Below are 23,060 nucleotides of genomic sequence, written 5' to 3'. Positions count from 1 at the left end.
ATCCGGCCCAATCGCCTTCTAAATCTGGCCCACGGATGGTCCGGGAATCAGTGTGTTTTTACAATGTGTGCTTTTATATAAAATGCATCTCTGGGTTATTTGTGGGGCATAGGAATTCGTTCATCCCCCCCCCTGCTAAATTCCGGCCCCCCACAAGGTCTGAGGGACAGTGGACCAGCCCCCTGCTGAAAAAGTCTGCTGACCCCTGGGCTTGAGCAAAAAGGGAGTTGTGCAACATAGGGCAAAATATTCCTTGAAAGTTGAGGAACGGGTCACAGTGATCAAGTGATCAATCACTAAAGAAGCTTGTGGCATTGTTAACCTTTCCAGAAAAGCAGGGGCAGTTGGAAGGCCTGTCTCTCTAGCTACTGAGTGCCAGGATTCAGACTTTGGAGAAGGAAAATATTAAGTAGCAGCGGCGCAGACTCAATTCCCCTATTATCTGTGTGGCATTTTGAACTATCCTGTTCCTTTTACTTTTTGGAACAGATTGCTTATGCATTAAATATTTAGAACTGGAGAGAACTAATGTAAAGCAAGCAACAGCCGTATAAGAGTCTATTCTTTATATACAAATATTTTTTCTCGGAAATACAAACATTATCATGCGCACGCACACACAAACATGCCTGCAATCTCGAGAGTCTCTTCCTCCGATTAAATACACAGAAAACAGAATCCTTTGCACAGTCCCGAGGGAAACCCCTTTTACAAAGTGGGTGTCATTTTTTTACCCCCTTTCTTGCTTCCATTTAGTATTTTGAGTGCTGGGGGGCTAACGTAGCCTATGGAGTGATGCAGTCCATTTGCTCTTGTTTTAAAAGCCCACCTTTAATAGAAAAGTAGTCCTAGCCCTCTTGGGGTTTAAGTGCCATGGTGAAAAGTGCTGAAGAATCAGTGCAAAGCTCAAACCGCTAGAAAGTTCACTACACGTGTTCACGTCTGGATTTGTAAGATGGTGCGGACTCCGATGGCACAGCTTCACAGGGCCTGTTCTACAACATTAAAATCCCTTTATAATTTCCATCGCTCCCAGCCAAGAAACCCTGTGTTCCAACACTCAGCGTGTTTTCAACGATGTCCTTGCGAGGCTTAGGGTGAAAACCACCAATGGTTTCAAACCAGTTTGGCAATACCTGAAAACGACTGGGTTCGCCAGGTTCCCTGCGGTTTAATACTTGCCATTTACGATTAATGCCAAACGATATAAATACATATCCTTGCAGCTGTTCTGCCTAGAAGAGAACTTGTTATTTCACCTTCCCAAGTATTGCCCTTGAGGTAGGGTGTGGGGTTGGGCTTTGTAACTGGTGAGGCCAGGACATTTTTCCATCTGGAACTCAGTTCCGCCACATCTCAGGTGAGTGCTATTGCAATTTTAAGATGGTGGACATGTACACCATCCTTTCTCAACCTGCTGCCCTTCAGATAATTTAGACTACAACTTCCCACCAACTCAGGTTGCAATGGACCAAGAGGCCTTCCTGGAGTTCTTTCTCTCCTCCATTTTTGTTTTGCAAGCAAATTACTGTTTCACCTTCCAGAAAACCAAGCTATACATTTGGAATCAAACTGATAACATTAATCAGTTGGCAATAATAGAGGATGAACCGCAATCACCTAAGATTGAGTGTTTCTTAAAAAAATATGTGACCCTTGTAAGCAAGCCACACTGAAATAAAGGGGAAATCCTTGCCTCAGATTCTCTTCTTCACACGAGAAGCCTTTTTGAACTGCTATGGACCATCCATAGAGCCCTATAAACCACAGGGTTCTTCTATGCGCTGTCCATGTGCTCAAGAGCAACAGGTTTCCATGATGGGACTGTCACCATCTTCTCCCTGCTTCCTCGTAATCTGCTCTAGAAGGTTTGTGGGACCCTCTGGAGTAGATGGAGGGAGGCGAAATCCCGTTACACAAGAGGAAGTCCACCCACGTAACTTTATATTCTGCCCATAGTTAGACCTCTTGGTTTATTCATGGCGTGTGGCGGTTTGCATTTCTCTGCGCCGAGACACTAACCAAAGCAACCATGAGACCCGGCAGCTCTGCCAAAGAAAACTCAACACCGCTAGAAAACATAATTCCAGGGGTGTTCTGGTAGGGAAGCGATTGCTGTGACATCCTCCGCAAGCGGCCTTGCCGGTGGTTTAATATTCCTCATAGGAGGGAGTGCAGAATAAGCTGTTGGGGGAATCCGTCGAGATGGCCTTGACATTCAAAGCTGGAGAATGGGTGACACATTCTCCTCTCTGCACCTACTCTTAGGCCACAGTCACACTATACAACGTTGAAAACACAAGTGATAGCAATTTAAACAGTCCTGGCTGCCCCCAAAGGATCCTGGGAACTGTAGTTTGTAACAGATGCTGAGCGTCGTTAGGAGACCCCCCTAGCCCTTGTCTCGGAACTACGATTCCCAGAGTCCTCCATGAAGAGGAATTGATTGTTAAACCACTCTGAGAATGGACCTGGGTTTTTTTCCCCAGCGATTCGGCACCATTAGGAAACTACAGTTCCCATAACCAACGCTGATTGAAGTGCATGGGGCCTCATTCTGCGCCCTTACTTCCCGTTCTGAGCTGTATTCTGATCATCCTACCCTACTTCGCTGTGCCACAGTGTCCTCAACAGAGGAGTGTTTAGGCAACACACATGGTGGTCGCTAAACACATCCAGGGCGCCCATTGCTGCTGTTGCTAGGCAACCACGGTGCAGGCGAAAATGGGCTTTTTGTGGGGCTTGAGACCCCAGAAACGTCACTGCTGACCATATTACCTCTCCATGAGCATCCAAGGATGGTTTTATTCATACCCACCCTCCAGTTCTTAATTTCTAGAAGGAGATGGGTCAGCCCTGGGGCCTAAAAGCCCTGAGCCCTCCCCACACCCCAAAACAGAATGATGGGAGAGGCCTGAGCGTGGCTCCTTAGGGTGTGAGCGAGAAAGAACTCAGCACATGTTCTGGGGCACTCTTTTCTCAGCTGCTTGTGTAAGTCAGGGCTGAGCCCTGGCTCGATGCGGAAATGGAGTCAACATATAAATAACCCGAAAATCGGTGAGAAGATTAATTTAGTCGCTGTCCTCAGAATTATTACTTCTACCCCACCGTCCACCGTCCCTTTTTCAAATTCAGCCTCTGCCTTTGAACCGCTCTCAGTGCAAATCCCTCACGATCCTTTATTTACAGAATCGGAACTCGTGGCTCCTGGCTCGACGCCACGAGCTTCTTGTCCCCCGAAACAAAGAAAGCGGGGCGAGGGGCCTTGTGTCCCCCACTCCCCACAATGCCCACCCTGCTTTTTATTAATGTTTTTCCTTTCTTTCTTAAAAAAAAAAGTGGGGAAAGAAATTAAAAACGCATCCAGGCTAAAAACTGACCTAATGAAAACAAAGAAAAAAATAGGGTTCAACTCTGACCACGCGCCGGTAAGGCTTGTGGCACCATTAAAGTGCTAGGCAGATCCTGGTACCTATTGCCAGCTACCCTGAACACCACGGTCCACATTTGCCGTGCCTTTTGGGCGCTAGGGTTCGCCGCCTGCCCATTCATGGGCATCCGGGCTTAGTTCGTCCAGTTCCGTGTACGGCTTGATCTCTCGTTCTAGCAATGATGGCGTCCTTCGGAATGTAGCGGCGATCTGGTCAAAGGTGCGGCCTCGCGTCTCGGGAACCTTGATGTACGTGAAGATCAGGAACACGAAGAGAAGGGCTGCGAAGATGAGGAAGACGTACGAGTGGAGGGCTCCCTGCAAGGAGGAGGAAGAAGAGAGCGTGAGAAACTGTAGCCCTGCCAGATTTCGCATGGCGCAGGACCTCAGAGTGCCACAGCTTAGGGGCCGCCACCGAGAAGGCCCTGTTCTTGGACGCGTCACCCCCTGAGCCTCCGAGGATGGGGAAACGACCCTGTTATAAGAATTCCAAGGTCTCAAATATAAAATAAATGTTCACAAATGTACAAGGCAAACACATACATAAGTATATAAACCATGTGTTTGAAATAATAATGATAATGATAATGATAATAATAATATAGTAATAGTATTATTTATACCCCACCCATCTGGCTGGGTTTCCTCAGCCACTCTGGGCGGCTTCCAACAGAACACTAAAATACAATAACCTATTAAACATTAAAAGCTTCCTTAAACAGGGCTGCCTTCAGATGTCTTCTTAAAGTCAGATAGTTGTTTATCTCCTTGACATCTGACGGGAGGGCGTTCCACAGGGCGGGCATCACTACCGAGAAGGCCCTCTGCCTGGTTCCCTGTAACTTGGCCTCTCGCAGTGAGGAAACCACCAGAAGGCCCTCGGAGCTGGACCTCAGTGTCCGGGCAGAACGATGGGGGTGGAGACGCTCCTTCAGGTGTACTGGACCGAGGCCGTTTAGGGCTTTAAAGGTCAGCACCAACACTTTGAATTGTGCTCGGAAACATACTGGGAGCCAATGTACCGTATTTTTCCAAAAATGAAGGGGAAATGTGTGTGCGTCCTATGGGGCGAATGCAGGCTTCGCGGACCTCTCCGCAAGCAGCGGGAGCGCTCCCGCTGCTGGCGGAGAGTTGCCTGCATGCTGAAGCCTGCGCGCGCTGAGCTCAGCGCGTCCAGGCTTCGCGGACCTCTCCGCTAGCAGCGGGAGCGCTCCCGCTGCTGGCGGAGAGTTGCCTGCATGCTGAAGCCTGCCCGCGCTGAGCTCAGCGCGTCCAGGCTTCGCGGACCTCTCCGCAAGCAGCGGGAGGCAGCGCTGGGCTCCCACGGCTTGCAGAGAGCTGCCTGTTTGGGGGCTGGGGTCGGGGGAAGCTCGGGCTTCCCCAACCCCGCACCTGGGGGGGAAATAATTTTTTTCCTTTATTTCCCCCCCAAAAAACTAGGTGCGCCTTATGGGACGGTGCGTCCTATAGGGTGAAAAATACGGTAGATCTTTCAAGACCGGTGTTATATGGTCTCGGTGGCCACTCCCAGTCCCCAGTCTAGCTGCCGCATTCTGGATTAGTTGTAGTTTCCGGGTCACCTTTAAAGGTAGCCCCACATAGAGCGCATTGCAGTAGTCCAAGCGGGACATAACCAGAGCATGCACCACTCTGGCGAGACAGTCCGCAGGCAGATAGGGTTTCATCCTGCGTACCAGATGGAGCTGATAAACAGCTGCCCTGGACACAGAACTGACCTGCACCTCCATGGACAGCTGTGAGTCCAGAATGACTCCCAGGCTGCGCACCTGGTCCTTCGGGGGCACAGTTGCCCCATTCAGGACCAGGGAGTCTCCACACCTGCCCGCCTCCTGTCCCCCAAAAACAGCATTCTGTCTTGTCAGGATTCCACCCCAATCTGTTAGCCGCCATCCATCCTCCAACCGCCTCCAGACACTCACACAGGTCCTTCACCGCCTTCACTGGTTCTGATTTGAAAGAGAGGTAGAGCTGGGTATCATCTGCATATTGATGGACACCCAGCCCAAACCCCCTGATGATCTCTCCCAGCGGCTTCATGTAGATGTTGAAAAGCATGGGGGAGAGGAGGGAACCCTGAGGCACCCCACAAGTGAGAGTGAAGACCCTCTGAATTCTGGGTGTCACATTCCTTTCCATTTGATGCCCGGCTCTGCTTTCAGGCACCAGGCAACGTGCAATCCTGCTCACGAACACAGGGGGTTGGACTAGATGACCTCTGGGGGTAACCAAAAAACCCTCTACAGTTCTATGATTCTGAACTCACCTCGATTGAGGGGAAACTCATCCCAATGATGAAGTTGCAAGTCCAGTTGGCGAAACCGGCCACAGCCATTGCAGCCGGGCGAGGACCTTGGCTGAAGAGCTCCGCCACAATGAACCAGGGTATTGGCCCCGGGCCAATCTCAAAGAACGCCACAAAGCCAAAGGTGGCAACCATGCTGAGGTAGCTCATTGCCGGCACACGGTCCTGCGGTGCGTGGAGAGAAACGGGAGGCGCTGCATCAATGACCAAATGTGCCGTATACATACGTAAAATATTCTACTTTAAAACTAGGAAGATGAAATCAATGGCAAAAGCCAGGGATACCCTCTCCGCCCTAGCATCTTGCCTTTTATGTCCAAGGCATATGCGAGTGGTGTCAGATTTACATATAAGCTAAACAAGCTATAAGGGACGCGGGCGGCGCTGTGGGTTAAACCACAGAGCCTAGGACTTGCTGATCAGAAGGTCGGCGGTTCGAATCCCCGCAGCGAGGGGGTGAGCTCCCGTTGTTCGGTCCCTGCTCCTGTCAACCTAGCAGCTCAAAAGCACGTCAAAGTGCAAGTAGATAAATAGGTACTGCTCCGGCGGGAAGGTAAATGGCGTTTCCGTGTGCTGCTCTGGTTCGCCAGAAGCAGCTTAGTCCTGCTGGCCACATGACCCGGAAGCTGTTCGCTGGCTCCCTTGGCCAATAAAGCAAGATGAGCGCCGCAACCCCAGAGTCGGCCACGACTGGACCTAATGGTCAGGGGTCCCTTTACCTTTAAACAAGCTATAGCTTAGGGCCACACTCTCTTGGGCGCCCCAAAAAATGTAAAGGAAGAAACCAACCTGGATGTACATTTCCAAATATAAGATAAAAAACAAATAAAATAAAACCTACAAACAGCAGCAGTGTTTTGTGTTGTGTAGGCTCCTAGGGTCTAAGTCACGGGCCCCGCCTGCTAGCCTGCTCCCTAAAATTTCACTGGTTTGCTCCTTTCTATATATAGGGTACCTACATTCTGCATGGACTGCTTGTAACAATTACTTTGACAAAATACATATTTTGTTATGTGCAAATGGCTTTAGATACCTATTAGGTCCATAAATTACCATATAGTAAGATTACCAGATTTTTTTCAATGAATCCAGGGAGACTTTTCAACTTCAATGGATTTTGTATGGGGACTGATTTGTAAATCCGGGGACTGCCTGGTAACCTTACCATATAGCATATATCCAGCACAAAAAACAATGACAATTTCTTGTTGACAAAGGGCAGCTGGACATCTAAAGGGCCCCATGACCTTCAGTAGCTTAGAGCCTCATCAAACCTAAATCCGGCCCTGTATGCGAGAGCTGAAACGATGACCCACAGATGAAATAGCCCCAACGGAAGATGAGTCAATTCTACATTGGATAGGCCTAGGGCACCCTGGAGCTCTCCAGCTGTTTTGGACTACAAATCCCATCATCCAGAGCCAGCGCGATGCTGGCTATGGATGATGGGATTTGTAGTCCAAAGTAGCTGGAGGGCGCCAGCCAGGTGAAGGCTGTCTGAGGCCGATGAAGGGCTATGTCCTCTGCCCAGTTACTCACCGTCAAGCCCTGGGCCACCGTCATAAGGATGGCACACACGGCCATTCCCCCCAATCCTATCATATGCAAGGTCCGCCGGCCAGCTCGCTCCACCAGGAACACCTGGGGCAAAGAAAAAAAGGTGAAGACGGTCGTGAGAAAGAGGTGGAGAGAAGAACTACCGACGAAAGAAGAATGGAGGATCAAATTGATGGGCTATGCAGAGTTGGGAATGCATAGGGGAATACTTGAAGAAATATGGTGTTAAAGTGTGTAAGGACAAAAGAAGTAATTATAATTTAACAGTTTTCATGCTATTCTATTTTATTAAAGCAACTAGAAAAAAATATTATGATGGGAAGGGAAGCAGTGGGAGGAGGGGAGGGTTAGGCTGAATTTGGGAAATAAAATAAGATATGGTACAGCAAAGGATATGATAGATTCTTATAGAATAGTAATATATTGTAACCAGAATAGAAGTTCAAAAGAGGAAGTAAATGTATTTTTAGCATTTTCATTATTGTAATAGTTATTATTATTTCTTATCGGGAGAAGGCAGTGTTAACTTAGGCTTCTTCGTTTTGCTTTCTGTATAATTTTCTTAAGTCAATTAAATATATATATATATATAATAAAAGATTGCCAGGCACGGATACAGCAACGGAGGTTCTTACCGAAACGACGGTGAACACCGTGTTCACGGCGCCAGCTCCGATGGTGGCGAAGATGGGTTTGTCCAAGCCGGCCTTTTTGAAGATGTCGGTTGAGTAATAGAATATCTAAGAGGACAGAGAGAGAGCGGTCAAACAACAATGTCCCCCAGCAGGGCTGGCCCAAGACATCTTGCCTCATGGCTGGACCAACTCTGCCCCCTTCAGAGCCATCAAACACCCCCCACAAAAAAATTCCACTTCCTCTCCTGCTCCTGTTCAATACCTTCTTAACTGCTCAAGACCTACCGTATTTTTCGCCCTATAGGACGCAATTTTTCCCATCCAAAAATGAAGGGGAAATGTGTGTGCGTCCTATGGGGCGAATGCAGGCTTTTGCTGAAGCCTGGAGAGCGAGAGGGGGCAGTGCGCACCGACCCCTCTCACTCTCCAGGCTTCAGGAAGCTATCCACAAGCCTTGGGAGCCCGCGGGAGTTCCCACCGGGCTCCCTAGGCTTGCGGATAGCAGCCTGTTCTGGGGGCTGGGGTCGGGGGAAGCTCGGGCTCCCCCCGCCCCAGCCCCGCGACTGGGGGGGAAAATAATTTCCCCCCCTTTATTCCCCCCCCAAACCTAGATGCGCCCTATGGGCCAGTGCGCCCTATAGGGCGAAAAATATGGCAATTTGTCTCTTTTTTCACCCTAAAAATGAAAGCAGTCTGGAATATAGTGATGCAGGGAGGGAGCTACACCCCAAGACAGGAAAAGAGATGTGGAAGGAATAGATGCTTTAAATCTCCAGGGTCTGATGAGCTGCACCCAAGGGTGCCAAAGGAGCTTGCGGGTGTCATTTCAGAGCCTCTGTCTATAATCCCTGAGAATTTTGGGGAGAACAGGGGAGGCCCCTTCAGACTGGAGGGAGGCAATTGTCCCCCTCTTTGAGAATGGGGAGCGAAGCAAACTTGTTTTCTCCTGCTCCAGAAGGGAGGATCTGAACCATCGCGAGAAAGGAGATCCTGAATAACCTCAGGAAGAACTTTCTCACGGTAAAAAAGGTCAAGGACCCCATGGCGGTTAAGTCCAGTCAAAGGTGACTCTGGGGTTGCGGCGCTCATCTCGCTTTCAGGCCGAGGGAGCCGGCATTTGTCCGCAGACAGCTTTCCGGGTCATGCGGCCGGCAGGACTAAACCGCTTCTGGCACAACGGGACACCGTGACGGAAACCAGAGTGCATGGAAATGCCATTTACCGTATTTTTTGCTCTATGAGACTCACTTTTTCCCTCCTAAAAAGTAAGGGGAAATGTGTGTGCGTCTTACGGAGCGAATGCAGGCTGCGCAGCTATCTCAGAAGCCAGAACAGCAAGAGGGATCACTGCTTTCGCTGCGCAGCGATCCCTCTTGCCGTTCTGGCTTCTGAGATTCAGAATATTTGTTTTCCTCCTCCAAAAACTAGGTGTGTCTTGTGGTCTGGTGCATCTTATAGAGCGAAAAATACGGTACCTTCCCACCACAGCAGTACAGTGGACGCTCAGGTTGCGAACGTGATCTGTGCAGGATGCAACCCACAGTGTGTGAAAGCTGCAGCGGCACGTCTGCGCACGTGGGGGTTGCAATTCAGCGCTTCTGCGCATGGCACAATTTAGCACTTCTGCGCATGTGTGGCCTCTGAAACCTGTTCTGGTATTTCCGGGTTTCGGCGGGTCCGTAACCTAAAAAAACGCAACCTGAAGTGTCTATAACCCGAGGTATGACTGTACCTATTTCTCCACTCGCACTGGCATGCTTTCGAACTGCTAGGTTGGCAGGAGCTGGGACGGAGCAACGGGAGCTCACCCCGTCATTGCGGGGATTCGAACCGCCGACCTTTCCGATCAGCAAGCCCAAGAGGCTCCGTGGTTTAGACCGCAGCGCCACCCGCGTCCCTCCTACGGTCAGAGCCGTTCGGTGGCGGAACGGACTCCTTCGGAGGTTTGCGGGCTCTCCTTGGTTGGAGAATTTTGAGCAGAGGTTGGGTGTCAGGGATTCCTCAGCTGAGATTCCAGCATTGTGGGGGGCTCGACTAGATGATATCTCGGGGTCCCTTAGAACTCGACAGTTCTATTATTCTTCCTCCCCCTGCAGCAAACTCACCGCGTTGACGCCGGAGAGCTGCTGCGATAGCTGCAAAACCACGGCAATCAGCAGGGGCTGGCGGTAGATGCGGCAGCGGAAGAGTTGTGCGATAGAGACTTTCCGCTCCAAATCCATCCTCCGTTTCTCCTCCTTCATCTCTGTCAGAGCCGCGGTCACGTCCACCTGGCCGGTCAGCCGCTTGAGACCTGGAGGGGGAAAGAAGAGAGGGCGTCACTGTGTGTTTTGGGGGGGAGGTTGAATGGGAAGCGAGAGAGATAGGAGGCTCAGGGGGCGGTAGACGTGAAGAAAGGAAGATTACGTGCGAGGGATCGAACGTAAAACTGCCAATATCGAACAATGGCGTGATTCGAATCTGTGGCCCGACAGTATTTGGAGTACTGTGTGTGCAGTTCTGGGTCTCCTTGCCTCGTAAAGGATATTGTAGAGTTGGTCGGCTGAAAACACAACTCTTCCTGCTGGGACTGATGGCTACACAATTAGAAAAAAACACTATGGAACTTTATTTCGATACAGTGGTACCTCGGGGTAAGAACTTAATTCGTTCCGGAGGTCCGTACTTAACCTGAAACTGTTCTTAACCTGAAGCACCACTTTAGCTAATGGGGCCTCCTGCTGCTGCTGCACCACCGCTGCACGATTTCTGTTCTCATCCTGAAGCAAAGTTCTTAACCTGAAGCACTATTTCTGAAGCGTATGTAACCAGAGGTACCACTGTATATGATTACAAGCCATGAGACACTTATATACACAAAGATGGGAAAATTCATCATTACCCACCATGCAGGAATGGCTGGTTTAAAATAATTGGACCTAGCCGAGATGGCAAAGTTGACGTGTTTAATCAGAGAAAAACCATCGCCTACATTTACTAATTTACATACTACATTTACTAATTTACATTTACATTACTAATTTACTAATTTACTAATTTACATTTACATGGGACGCGGGTGGGGCTGTGGGTTAAAGCCTCAGCGCCTAGGGCTTGCCGATTGAAAGGCCGGCGGTTCGAATCCCCGCGGCGGGGTGCGCTCCCGTTGTTTGGTCCCAGCGCCTGCCAACCTAGCAGTTCGAAAGCACCTCCGGGTGCAAGTAGATAAATAGGGACCGCTTACTGGCGGGAAGGTAAACGGCGTTTCCGTGTGCGGCTCTGGCTCACCAGAGCAGCGATGTCACGCTGGCCACGTGACCCGGAAGTGTCTGCGGACAGCGCTGGCCCCCGGCCTCTTGAGTGAGATGGGCGCACAACCCTAGAGTCTGTCAAGACTGGCCCGTACGGGCAGGGGTACCTTTACCTTTACCTTACATTTACTAAAGATTGGAAACTTCTTATTGTATACGCTTTTTACATGAAAAAGAAAATGGGCTTATGATATCTGGGTTTGAAGATTGAAGATAAGGTTTATAGAAAGTGGATTTGTTGGGAGTGGATGCGTTGAATAATTTTCTGTTTATAGCTGACAGACGAAAAAAATCAGAAGTTCTCTCTTTTTCTTTTCTCTTTCTTACCTTTTTCCCTTTTCCCTTCATCTTCCCCACCCCTTTTTTCTTCCTGGTCTGCGTTTTGATTTAGGTTAACTTTTCAGTTTGGATTAAAAGGTATCCGACATTAACCACGGTATTTCCCCCCAATTTTTTAAAAAATAAAATCTATTGAAAAAGAAAAGAAAATGATGTTGTGGTCATGTGAATTAGCCTGCATTGCAGGGGGCTGGGCTAGAGAACTTAGTGGGGATCCCTCTCTAACTCGGGAAGAAATGGAGGCAGTGAGAGATTTTACTTTCTTGGGCTCCATGATCACTGCAGATGGTGACAGCAGCCACGAAATTAAAAGACGCCTGCTTCTTGGGAGAAAAGCAATGACAAACCTAGACAGCATCTTAAAAAGCAGAGACATCACCTTGCCAACAAAGGTCCGTATAGTTAAAGCCATGGTTTTCCCAGTAGTGATGTATGGAAGTGAAAGCTGGACCATAAAGAAGGCTGATCACCCGAAGAATGGATGCTTTTGAATTCTGGTGCTGGAGGAGACTCTTGAGAGTCCCATGGACTGCAAGAAGATCCAACCTCTCCATTGTTAAGGAAATCAGCCCTGAGTGCTCACTGGAAGGACAGATCCTGAAGCTGAGGCTCCAAGACTTTGGCCACCTCATGAGAAGAGAAGACTCCCTGGAAAAGACCCTGATGTTGGGAAAGATGGAGGGCACAAGGAGGAGGGGTGGACAGAGGACGAGATGGTGGGACAGTGTTCTCGAAGGGACCAGCATGAGTTTGACCAAACTGCGGGAGGCAGTGGAAGACAGGAGGGCCTGGCGTGCTCTGGTCCAGGGGGTCACGAAGAGTCGGACACAACTAAACGACTAAACAACATCAACTCTCTAACTCGACAATTCTACGATTCTATGAATGGGAAAAGATCTCACTTTCTTTGGCCTTGGACTCCTTGTTGCGGATGATGTAGAGATATCGGGGGCTCTCCGGACAGAAGGGGAACATCAGGAGCTGTAGGATGGAAGGGACGACCGAAATACCCAACAAGAGCGGCCACAGCTCACTTGTGCCCAGGAGACTGTCCAGGCCAAACACCTGTTGCACAAAAAAGCCAGTTAGACCCCTGACACATTTCGCATTTCATTCATTTTTCAAAACAGATCTTGCAGGTTCCAGTGAACACCCCATTCTGGACAGAACAGAAAACACAGGAAGAAGGTTTTCAGCCATACAGTGGTACCTCAGGTTAAGTACTTAATTCGTTCCAGAGGTCCGTTCTTAACCTGAAACTGTTCTTAACCTGAAGCACCACTTTAGCTAATGGGGCCTCCCGCTGCCGCTGGAGCACGATTTCTGTTCTCATCCTGAAGCAAAGTTCTTAACCTGAAGCACTATTTCTGGGTTAGCGGAGTCTGTAACCTGAAGCGTATGTAACCTGAGGTACCACTGTAGTTGTAAACATGACTCCAGACGATGCCAAACATTTGAATTTTCAACAGAGAATGTCAGGGCACCAGATTTCCACAAAGCTAGATGCAATGGTTCTCAACCTGTGGGTCCCCAGATGTTGTTGGACTACAACGCCCATCATCCCTGACCACTAGTCATGCTGGCTAGGAATGATGGGAGTTGTAGTCCAACAACATCTGAGGACCCACAGGTTGAGAACCACTGAATGGGTAGGCAAGCTGAGGCCCGGGGGCCGGATCCGGCCCAATCCCCTTCTCAATCCGGCCCACGGACGGTCCGGTAATCAGTGTGTTTTTACCTGAGTAGAATGTGTCCTTTTATTTAAAACGCATCTCTGGGTTATTTGTGGGGCATAGGAATTCGTTAATTTCCCCCCCTTCAAAATATAGTCCGGCCCCCAACAAGGTCTGAGGGACAGTAGACTGGCCCCCTGCTGAAAAAGTTTGCTGACCCCTCAGCTAGAGCCTTCATATCCTTAGCCAATTTCCCCCGATAATGTGATACCCCATACTTTTTGCGGCCACACAGAGATACAGTCGTACCTCGGAAGTCGAATGGAATCCGTTCCGGAAGTCCGTTTGACTTCCAAAACGTTCGGAAATCAAAGCACGGCTTTTGATTGGCTGCAGGAAGCTTCTGCAAGCCAATCGGAAGCCGCACCGGACATTCGGCTTCCGAAAATCGTTCGGAAACGGGAACACTCACTTCTGGGTTTTGATCATTTGGGAGCCACTTTGTTTGGAAACCAAGGCGTTTGAGATCCAAGGTACGACTGCATAGTTAAACTGCGGAACTCCTTCCCACAGGAAAAAGTGATGCCGACTAATTTGGATGGTTTTAAGAGGACCGGACAACTTCACAGAGGAGGAGATGGCTACTGGTGGCTACCAGAAAAGATGGTTATGTTCTGCCTCTGAAATTATTATTATTATTATTATTATTATTATTATTATTATTATTATCAGGCCATTGGACTGATCCAGCAGGGATCTTCTCATATTCTTAAATGCCCCAGGCTCTTTCAGTTCTGAGCTATGAGCAGATACTGAACATATTTTCTAATCCACCCTATTCCAATGACTTGGGGCAGACTGCAAAAACTGAGATGCCCCTTTCTGTTTTGAATGCCAGGCCAGGCAAGCATGGAGGAGAGCCCTGGCCTCTTCCTTTTGCCCGAACGAGACAGCGTCTTCTGCCAAGTTCCCCAAACACAGGGCAGAAATAGGTTCTGTCTGGCAGCCAAATTCCTCTCTGGAGCTGTCTGTCCATCTCACCACAACTTCCTTAAAAGTTTTCACAGGCCCCCCATCCGGCACGACTTGTACTCCGATTGCCTGGGGAAGTGTCAGTCACCCAACGCGGGTTAGAAGAAACGGACAGCGGTCATGCAGTCCCTTGACCCTCATATTGGGGTCTGCCCCATCACTGGCCTAGGACCCACGTACCTACGGGACCGCCTCTCCTGGTATGCCCCGTGGAGAGGTCCACAAATGACAACACCTTGGAGGTCCCAGGTCGCAAGGTGGTTAGATTGGTCTCAGCTAGGGCCAGGGCCTTTTCAGTACTGGCCCCGACTTGGTGGAATGCTCTGTCCCAAGAGACCAGGGCCCTGCGGGACTTGACATCTTTCTGCAGGGCCTGCAAGACGGAGCTGTTCCACCTGGCCTTTGGTTTGGACTCAGTCTGACCCTTATGTTTCCCTCCCCTTATGGTCTTGATTAATCAGCTACTTTAAAATGAGCCTGCATTTTAAATTGCATTTTCAGCTGTATTTTAAATTGGTTTTGTTTGTTTGTTTGTTTTTCCCTTCTCTTTTCCCCATATTATGTTTTTACTGTGATTTTATTGGTGTTAGCTACCCTGAGCCTGGCTCTGGCCGGGGAGGGTGGGGTATAAATAATAATAATAATAATAATAATAATAATAATAATAACCCTGTATAGTCTGTCGCTGCATCAGAAAACTCAACAAAGAGATTACAGTGGTACCTTGGTTCTCATACGCCTTGGTACTCAAACAACTTGGAACCCAAACACTGCAAACCCGGAAGTAAGTGTTCCGGTTTGCGAACCTTTTTCGGAAGCCAAACGAGCTCTGCTTTGAGTGCCACGCTTCCGTTTTGAGTGTTGCGCTGAGGTCTGTCTGTTATTTTGCATATTTGTTTGGGTGGCTTTTTGTTGTTGTTGTTGTTCTTGTGACTGTGTGGAACCCAGTTCAGCTACCGACTGACTAATTGTGTGACTGCAGTACATTGCTTTTTTGCTTTCATTTTATGGATCAATGGTCTCGTTAGATAGCAAAATTCATGTTAAACTTCTGTTTTAGGGGTTGTTTTCCAAAGTCTGGAATGGATTAATCCCATTAACAGAGCCCTCTCATTTTCCTAGAATCTGGCCAATGGTGGTTTCCGCACTGTTGGGGTTGGGCTGGATGATTTCCAGGGGTCCCTTCCCGCTCGACAGTCCTAGGATTCTACACTACTTGTATGTGTGAGGAAGAGAGGGGGGAATTGTTCTTTACCTGGGCAATGAGAATGCCGATAACGATGGCCAGCTGATTCAGGGTGCCCAGCGCCCCGCGAAGGTTGGTGGGGGAGATTTCGCCCACGTACATGGGCACCAGACCCGAAGCAAATCCTGGCATGGAAGGAAACATAGGATCAATCTGGGAAACAGCCAGAAGAATGTAACAAAACAGGAGCTGCTGTCGGAAGAATCACAGAACTGGAATACTAATAATAATTTATTTATTCCCCACCCATGTGGCTGGGTTTCCCAGCCACTCTGGGCGGCTTCCAGCAAAATATTAAAATACAGTAATGCATCAAACATTCAAAACTTCCCTAAACAGGGCTGCCTTCAGATGTCTTCTAAAAGTCAGATGCTTATTTCCTGGACATCTGGTGGGAGGGCGTTCCACAGGGCGGGCGCCACCACCGAGAAGGCCCTCTGCCTGGTTCCCTGTAACCTCACTTCTCGCAGGGAGGGAACCGCCAAAAGGCCCTCGGAGCTGGACCTCAGTGTCTGGGCAGAACGATGGGGGTGGAGACGCTCCTTCAGGTTTGAGGCTGTTTAGGGCTTTCAAGGTCAGCACCAACACTTTGAATTGTGCTCGGAAACGTCCTGGGAATCAATGTAGGTCTTTCTGGAACGGTGGTATGTGGTCTCGGCGGCCGCTCCCAGTCCCCAGTCTAGCTGCCGCATTCTGGGTTACAGTCATGCCTCGGGTTACAGACGCTTCAAGTTGTGCGTGTTTGGGATATGGATGCGCCGAAACCCGGAAGTACTGAAGTGGGTCGCTTCCGGGTTTCGGCGGTCGCGCATGCGCAGAAGCGCTAAATCGAGCTTTGGGCATGTGCAGAAGCGCCGAATCGCAACCTGCGCATGCCCAGACGCGCTGCTGCGGTTGCGAATGTGCATCCTGCATGGATCACGTTCGCAAGCTGAGCGTCAACTGTAAACAGGACCGAGGTCATTTAGGGCTTTCAAGGTCAGCAGCAACACTTTGAATTGTGCTCAGAAATGTCCTGGGAGCCAATGTAGATCTTTCAAGATGGGTGTTATGTGGTCTCGGCGGCCGCTCCCAGTCCCCAGTCTAGCTGCCGCATTCTGGACTAATTGCAGTTTCCAGGTCACCTTCAAAGGTAGCCCCACGTAGAGCGCATGGCAGTAGTCCAAGCGAGAGATAACCAGAGCATGCACCACTCTGGTGTGACAGTCCGCAGGCAGATAGGGTTTCATCCCGCGTACCAGATGGAGCTGATAAACAGCTGCCCTGGACACAGGTTCCCTGTAACTTGGCTTCTCGCAGGGAGGGAACCACCAAAAGGCCCTCGGAGCTGGACCTCAGTGTCCGGGCAGAACGATGGAGGTGGAGATGCTCCTTCAGGTCTACTGGGCCTTTGAGGCCGTTTAGGGCTTTCAAGGTCAGCACCATCACTTTGAATTGTGCTCGGAAACATCCTGGGAGCCAATGTAGATCTCTCAGAACCGGTGTTATGTGGTCCCAGCGGCCGCCCCCAGTCACTATTCTAGCTGCCGCATTCTGGATTAGTTGTAGTTTCTGGGTCACCTTCAAAGGGAGCCCCACGTAGAGCGCATGGCAGTAGTCCAAGCGGGAGATAACCAGAGCATGCGCCACTCTGGCAAGACTGTCCAGGCAAACGGAGAATGCCTTTTCTTCCCCTTGCTAAATGAGCCCGGCTTCCTTCCACAGATGACTCCAGGAAGCCCCAAAACAGGGTGGGATAGGAAGGCCCCCCTTTTATTCTTCCCAAGACGCAGTTCTGCCTTGGCACTGTGTCCCTGGGCACGCATCCAGCCTTGCTGACGTGTAGCGATGACTCTTCAGTCCAAAGGTTCATCCAAGATTCTCGTCTGCTGCGGCCGTTACTCAAATGTTCCCTCTCTGCGTCTGGGAGTTTGTCACGTTACGTCCAGCCGCAGAGGATGATTTCCGGCTGAGTCACACAGGGAACAAACCAGCAGTCGCTTTGGTGAAGCTTTTTCCGAGTCCCAGGGAACCACATGGCCATGGTGGGCGGAGCCAGAGTCAAAAGGGGGCGGAGCAAACTTAATCGTAGACTTTTGTAGGCTAATTTCTCCCAGGGGTGGGTCTACCATGAAATGAATGATGCTCCAGTTCAGGGTGGATAAAAATCAATTATTATTATTTTTTTAAATCAAAGAAATCGGATTTTTTTAAAAAAATTAAATCGGATTTTTTAAATTTAAATCGGATTTTTTTAAAATTTAAATCGGATTTTTAAAATAAAATGCTTTCGGAGAAAAATCTTTCTAAAGATAGTTTTCTGTTTAAGTTACATTATCACCCAAAGGCTATTCATCAGGAAATAAGGATTTGTTTTAAGTTTTTCATGTGTGCTAAAACTCAGTCTAAGTTTTTTTTAAAAAAAATGTTTAACCACAGCAGCTAACAAACATGGATACATAGGCTATAATGCTATTGTATTAGTTAAACAAATTGTTTAAATTGTTCTTTTTCTCCTCCTAATAAAGTACTGCAGAAAAATTGTCCAAATATAAAGAGTTCACTTATTAAACCTCACAATAATTTCATCATTATCTGCTTATGTATTTCCAATAGTAGAGCCAAATCAGTGATTTTTGATAAAACTGCTCTGAAAATGTATTATTCCAAAAATGAAACCTTCATCTGGTTGTAAATATTGAGACTAGACCAGCAAGAATGAGTCTTCCTGTATAACCCAGCGAAGCAGTTTTAATCGAGACCCGAGATGTAGAAGATCCGAAGGTCGCAGGGCGATTGGCCGCATAAAAACACAAGGTGGGAACGCAAAATATGTAATGAAACAAAAGCAAACCAATAAACCCCCTTCCAGAAACACATTTAAACGAATAACCAGCCAAAGGACAGGTTACAGAGAAACATTTTCGCCTGGCCCCACTGACAAAAATATATCCAGGTTTTCTTCTCTATTCCCACTAGCAGCACTTGTTCAAAACCTGTGTGTCCTTTCATCTAGCCCAACCCGCTTCCTTACCTGAGAAAGCCCCAATCAGGAACCGTCCGATGATCATCATCTCATAGGATTTGCCGAGTTTCGCCAGGCCCATGAATCCGCCGCCGAGGAAAGCCAAGCCATTGTTCACAATCATCGCCCTCTTCCTAAAAACCACAGAGGAAACGAAAGCGTCTGTTGTTGTTGTTCGGCTAGTTTCGTTTCGAAGAATTTAATACAGCGTTTCATTTATTTATTTATTAGAATCATATCCCCCACGCCTCATCTCGCGACAACCTTGCGAGGTAGATTAGGCTGAGAGGCAGCGACCGAATCTCAAGGTCACCCAGTGAACTTTCGTGGCCGAGCCAGGATTCGAACCCGGGTCCCGCAGAACCTAGCCTGACACACTAAGCACTGCGCCGACTTACGACTCAAATCCCCTTAGAGATTGGTCAAGGGGATGGAGCGACTCTGCTCTGAAGAAAGGTTGCAGCGTTGAAGAATTATTATTTTTTTAGTTTAGAGGAAAGGCGAGGAAGAGGCGGTGAGATTAGACGTTTATAAAACTATGTGTGGCGTAGAGAGAGCGTTTTCCTCCTCCTCTCAAAGCACCAGAACTTGAGGACATTCAACAAAGCTGTGAAAGATTCAGATAAAAGAAAGTCTTTCTTCACAGAGCGCGGCGTTAACCTGCGGAACTCCTTGCCACAGGAGGCAGCAATGGCTACCAACCTGGGTGGTTTTAAAAGAGAATTGGGCAAATTCACAGAGGCCACAACGGCTATGTTCTGTTGCCACTGTCAGAGGCATCTTCTCTGACGATCACTCGTAGCCGAGTAAGATTGTCTTCCATAAACACGGTTTTAACAATGAGTCCGTAAGTGATGTGGAGGCCAATTCTGGATCCACACGTCCTTCCACAGTGGGGACATTGGTTTCTGGGCGGGAGTTGATCCCAGTGAGGGTTTGCCAAGCGTGCCTTCCTCCTAGCACATTTCTCCCTTGCGTCCTGAGTTCGAGTGTCTTCAAAGCCCATGACACCTTTGGTAAAGGCTGTTCTCCAACTGGAGCGCTCACAGGCCAGTGTTTCCCAGTTGTTGGTGTTTATACTACAATACATTTTTCCAGATTTGCCTTGAGAGAGTCTTTGAACCTCTTTTGTTGACCACCAGCATTACCCTTTCCATTTTAAAGTTTGGAATAGAGTAGTTGCTTTGGAAGACAATCATCAGGCATCCGCACAACATGACCAGTCCAACGAAGTTGACGTTGAAGAATCATTGCTCCAACACTGGTGATCTTTGCTTCTTCCAGTACCCTGGCATTAGTTTGCCTGTCTTCCCAAGTGTTGTGTAAAATTTTTCGGAGACGCCGCTGATGGAATCTTTCGAGGAGTTGAAGATGGCATTTATAAATGGTCCACATTTCACACTGTAAAATTGGCAGTGCAATAGCTTTGTAAACAAGCATTTTGGTTTCCCTGCGAATGTCCCGGTCCTCAAACGCTCTGCACTTCAATCGGGAGAAAATTGCACCCGCAGAGCTCAGGTGATGCTGGATTTTGGCATCAATGTCGGCCCTTGTGGAAAGATAACTGCCCAGGTAGGAGAAGTGATTGACATTTTCCAGCGTCACACCATTGAGTTGGAGTACAGCCATATTGCCTAGCAGATATCGAGAGCCCTCTCCTCTTCCATGAATTGGCCCAATCCTCTTTTAAAGCTGTTCAAGTTGTTGGCCATCGCTGTCTCCTGTGGCGGGTAGTTCCACAGGTTAATTCTGCGCTGCGCTGCCATCCTCAGGCTGCTGTCTAGAGAGGATCTCTAAAGAGCTGCTCAAGCAATATTTTATCTCCAGATTATCAGTGCCGGGAGATAATCTTGCCCTTTAGACACCCTTCCCTAACGTTCAGATAGTGAGATCAAGAGTGAAGGCTGGCAAGTCTTTTTGCCGCAGTGTGTAGGACTGGATCCGGCCCACGCACCGCAGGCGAGGCTCCTCTGCTGTAGAAGAAGAAACGATTACGCGTTCGCCGCACGAAACGAGGGATTAAAATCCCAGCTCCAAGTTGCAGCTTGCAAATAGCCTCTGAGGGCACAAGCTGCAGGAGCGTAAAATCAAAATTAAGTTTATACAGGTCTTAACCGCTTGCTGAAAGCATTTTTTGTTCCTGCAAACCAATCTGGACACGTCAACGATGATCTGTTTTAATCTCTCTTCAGCCTGCTGTGGGTTTTAATTTATCGTTTAAACGGTTTCCACCGCTTTTATTTCTAACTTTCATATTTATAGTGGCCAATCGGAGTACAAATGCCGTTTTCTGATAATAATTCCTATTTATGTGTTGACTAACGAGATTTACTTGGTTGTCGTGAAACCTCGAAGCAGGTTACGAGAAGCATTAAGGCTATCAATATAATAAAGAAATAGAGATTTATTGTCAACCGCTTAGAGGTTTTTGGACCATCCAGCGGTATATAAATCCCATTTTCTGAGAAGACTTCTTAGCTATTTGCTGGTTACTTTCTGGCAAAATTGATGTCCTGAAACATTGAAGCAGGTTTACAAAAAATATTAAAACGATCAATTAAGATGATGGTGAGGACCTGGCAAATTCACGGCGACGGAGAAGGCTATCTGTGGCTAATAATGATAAAATAATAATAATAATAATAATTATAATAATTATAATAATAATAATAATAATTTATTTATACTCCGCATATCTGGCTAGGTTTCCCCAACCACTCTGGGTGGCTTCCAACAAAGTATTAAAATACAGTAGTCTGTTAAACATTAAAAGCTTCCCTAAACAGGGCTGCCTTCAGATGTCTTCTAAAAGTCAGATGGTTGTTTACGGCGTTCCACAGGGATTTAAAAACAGTTTAAAACACTTACAAGATTAAAAGGATCAACAGCAGACAAAAGAGAGATCAAAACACATCAATGTACCGTATTTTTTGCTCTATAAGACGCACCAGACCACAAGGCTCACCTAGTTTTTGGAGGAGGAAAACAAGAAAAAAAATATTCTGCATCTCAGAAGCCAGAACAGCAAGAGGGATCGCTGCGCAGTGAAAGCAGGAATCCCTTTTGCTGTTCTGGCTTCTGGGATAGCTGCGCAGCCTGCATTCGCTCCATAAGACGCACACACATTTCCCCTTACTTTTTAGGAGGGAAAAAGTGAGTCTTATAGAGCAAAAAATATGTATTTTTCGCTCCATAAGACGAACCTGACTATAAGACACACCTAGTTTTTAGAGGAGGAAAACAAGAAAAAAAAAAATTCTGAACGAAAGAATGGATGTATTATTTTTGTGGTTCATTCTGTGGCCACAGACGTGTGATCTGATGGTGAATTTGGGGTGACCCAATGCAAAAATCCTGAGGATCCATGGGCTTTTACCTCCTCCCTCCCAGGCAGCCTCCTTTATTGCTAGCGTCCCTTATCTCTCTTCCTGATCGCTTGCTGATCAGCTGCTTCCTTTCAACACTCCATCCCCTCTTGTTTGCCTTAGTGTCTTTTCCTTAGCTGGAGCAGTTTTTTGCTCCTCCTTTCCTTCTAATTTCTCTCCTTATTGCTTTGGTCTTCCTGTTTCCACCCTTTGCAAGTTGGCTGTCTTTACCTCCCCCCTCCCAGGCAGTCTCCTTTACCTCTAGCATCCCTTATCTCTTTCCCCGATCAGCAAACGATCAGCAGCTTTGTTTCAATACCCCCTTTCCTCTTTCAAAAAATGAGCTGCTTTTTGCCCCTGGGCAATTCGGCTCCAGGGACCCACCCATTCGCTCCATAAGACTCACAGACATTTGCCCTTACTTTTTAGGAAGAAAAAAGTGCGTCCTATGGAGTGAAAAATACGGTGCTTTGTTGCGGCTTCGCACGGAGCGGACTTACCTGCCAAGCCATTCCGAGACAACGCCCACCATGAAGGCAGAGATCATTCCGCCGATGGAAAAAATGGCGACCGACAGGGACCAGAGCGTTTTGAGGGTGTTGGGGTCGATGTGCTCCCCATTTCGGTGTAGCCAGGTAGCATTGTAGTTCTGTTCGATTATCTGAGCAAAGCAGGAATAAAAACGGGGTGAGTAGCAAAAAGCCCCTCTTATATCGTAAACCGATCTGCGGTCTTCGGATGGAGGGCAGAATAGAAGCTTACATTATTATTATTATTATTATTATTATTATTATTATTATTATTATTGAGACGGTGGAAGAAGATTGGAAGAAATTCAAAGATTATTTACAGAAATATTACAAGATTAATGAATGTTAAAATGACATCAGATTGAATCTAAAAGGTTATTAGTATAAAAGCTGTAAAATTAAAAGATTTAATATTTTAAGATTATATTCTAATCGAATACAGGTCCTAATATTTTAAGATTTTAAGGAGATTAAGTTATATCAAGATATTAAAATTAAGACAAGGATTAGTTAAGATAGAGGGCAGGGATTTGCTGATTAAATATATGATTTGGAATACAGTGAAGGGAGGTTTGGGGAAGTCGGGAAATAAGTAAATGAAAGAAATACCATGAAGATGAAATTATTTTTATTAAT

At 47.7% G+C, this 23,060-nt stretch overlaps 1 protein-coding gene across 1 annotated transcript in view; it reads right to left on the bottom strand.

The window, feature by feature from the left end:
* Positions 1 to 551: 551 nt before the first annotated feature.
* SLC2A4 (solute carrier family 2 member 4) overlaps positions 552 to 23,060 on the bottom strand; it is a 52,989-nt gene continuing 30,480 nt past the window's right edge. Inside the window, exons 3-12 of the mRNA XM_083410433.1 lie at positions 22,395 to 22,555; positions 18,539 to 18,663; positions 15,535 to 15,650; positions 12,477 to 12,639; positions 10,051 to 10,238; positions 7,946 to 8,050; positions 7,293 to 7,394; positions 5,715 to 5,918; positions 2,584 to 3,748; positions 552 to 2,531 (exon numbers count right to left, since the gene is read on the bottom strand). Coding sequence (XP_083266559.1) covers positions 3,527 to 3,748; positions 5,715 to 5,918; positions 7,293 to 7,394; positions 7,946 to 8,050; positions 10,051 to 10,238; positions 12,477 to 12,639; positions 15,535 to 15,650; positions 18,539 to 18,663; positions 22,395 to 22,555 — 1,386 coding nt within the window. The 3' untranslated portion in view covers positions 552 to 2,531; positions 2,584 to 3,526. The remainder of the gene's footprint in view (positions 2,532 to 2,583; positions 3,749 to 5,714; positions 5,919 to 7,292; positions 7,395 to 7,945; positions 8,051 to 10,050; positions 10,239 to 12,476; positions 12,640 to 15,534; positions 15,651 to 18,538; positions 18,664 to 22,394; positions 22,556 to 23,060) is intronic.

Source organism: Podarcis tiliguerta (assembly GCF_965153285.1).
Source record: "Podarcis tiliguerta genome assembly, chromosome: 13".
In the NCBI taxonomy this organism is placed as follows: Eukaryota; Metazoa; Chordata; class Lepidosauria; order Squamata; family Lacertidae; genus Podarcis; species Podarcis tiliguerta.
This window is presented reverse-complemented; position numbering and strand designations above follow the sequence as displayed.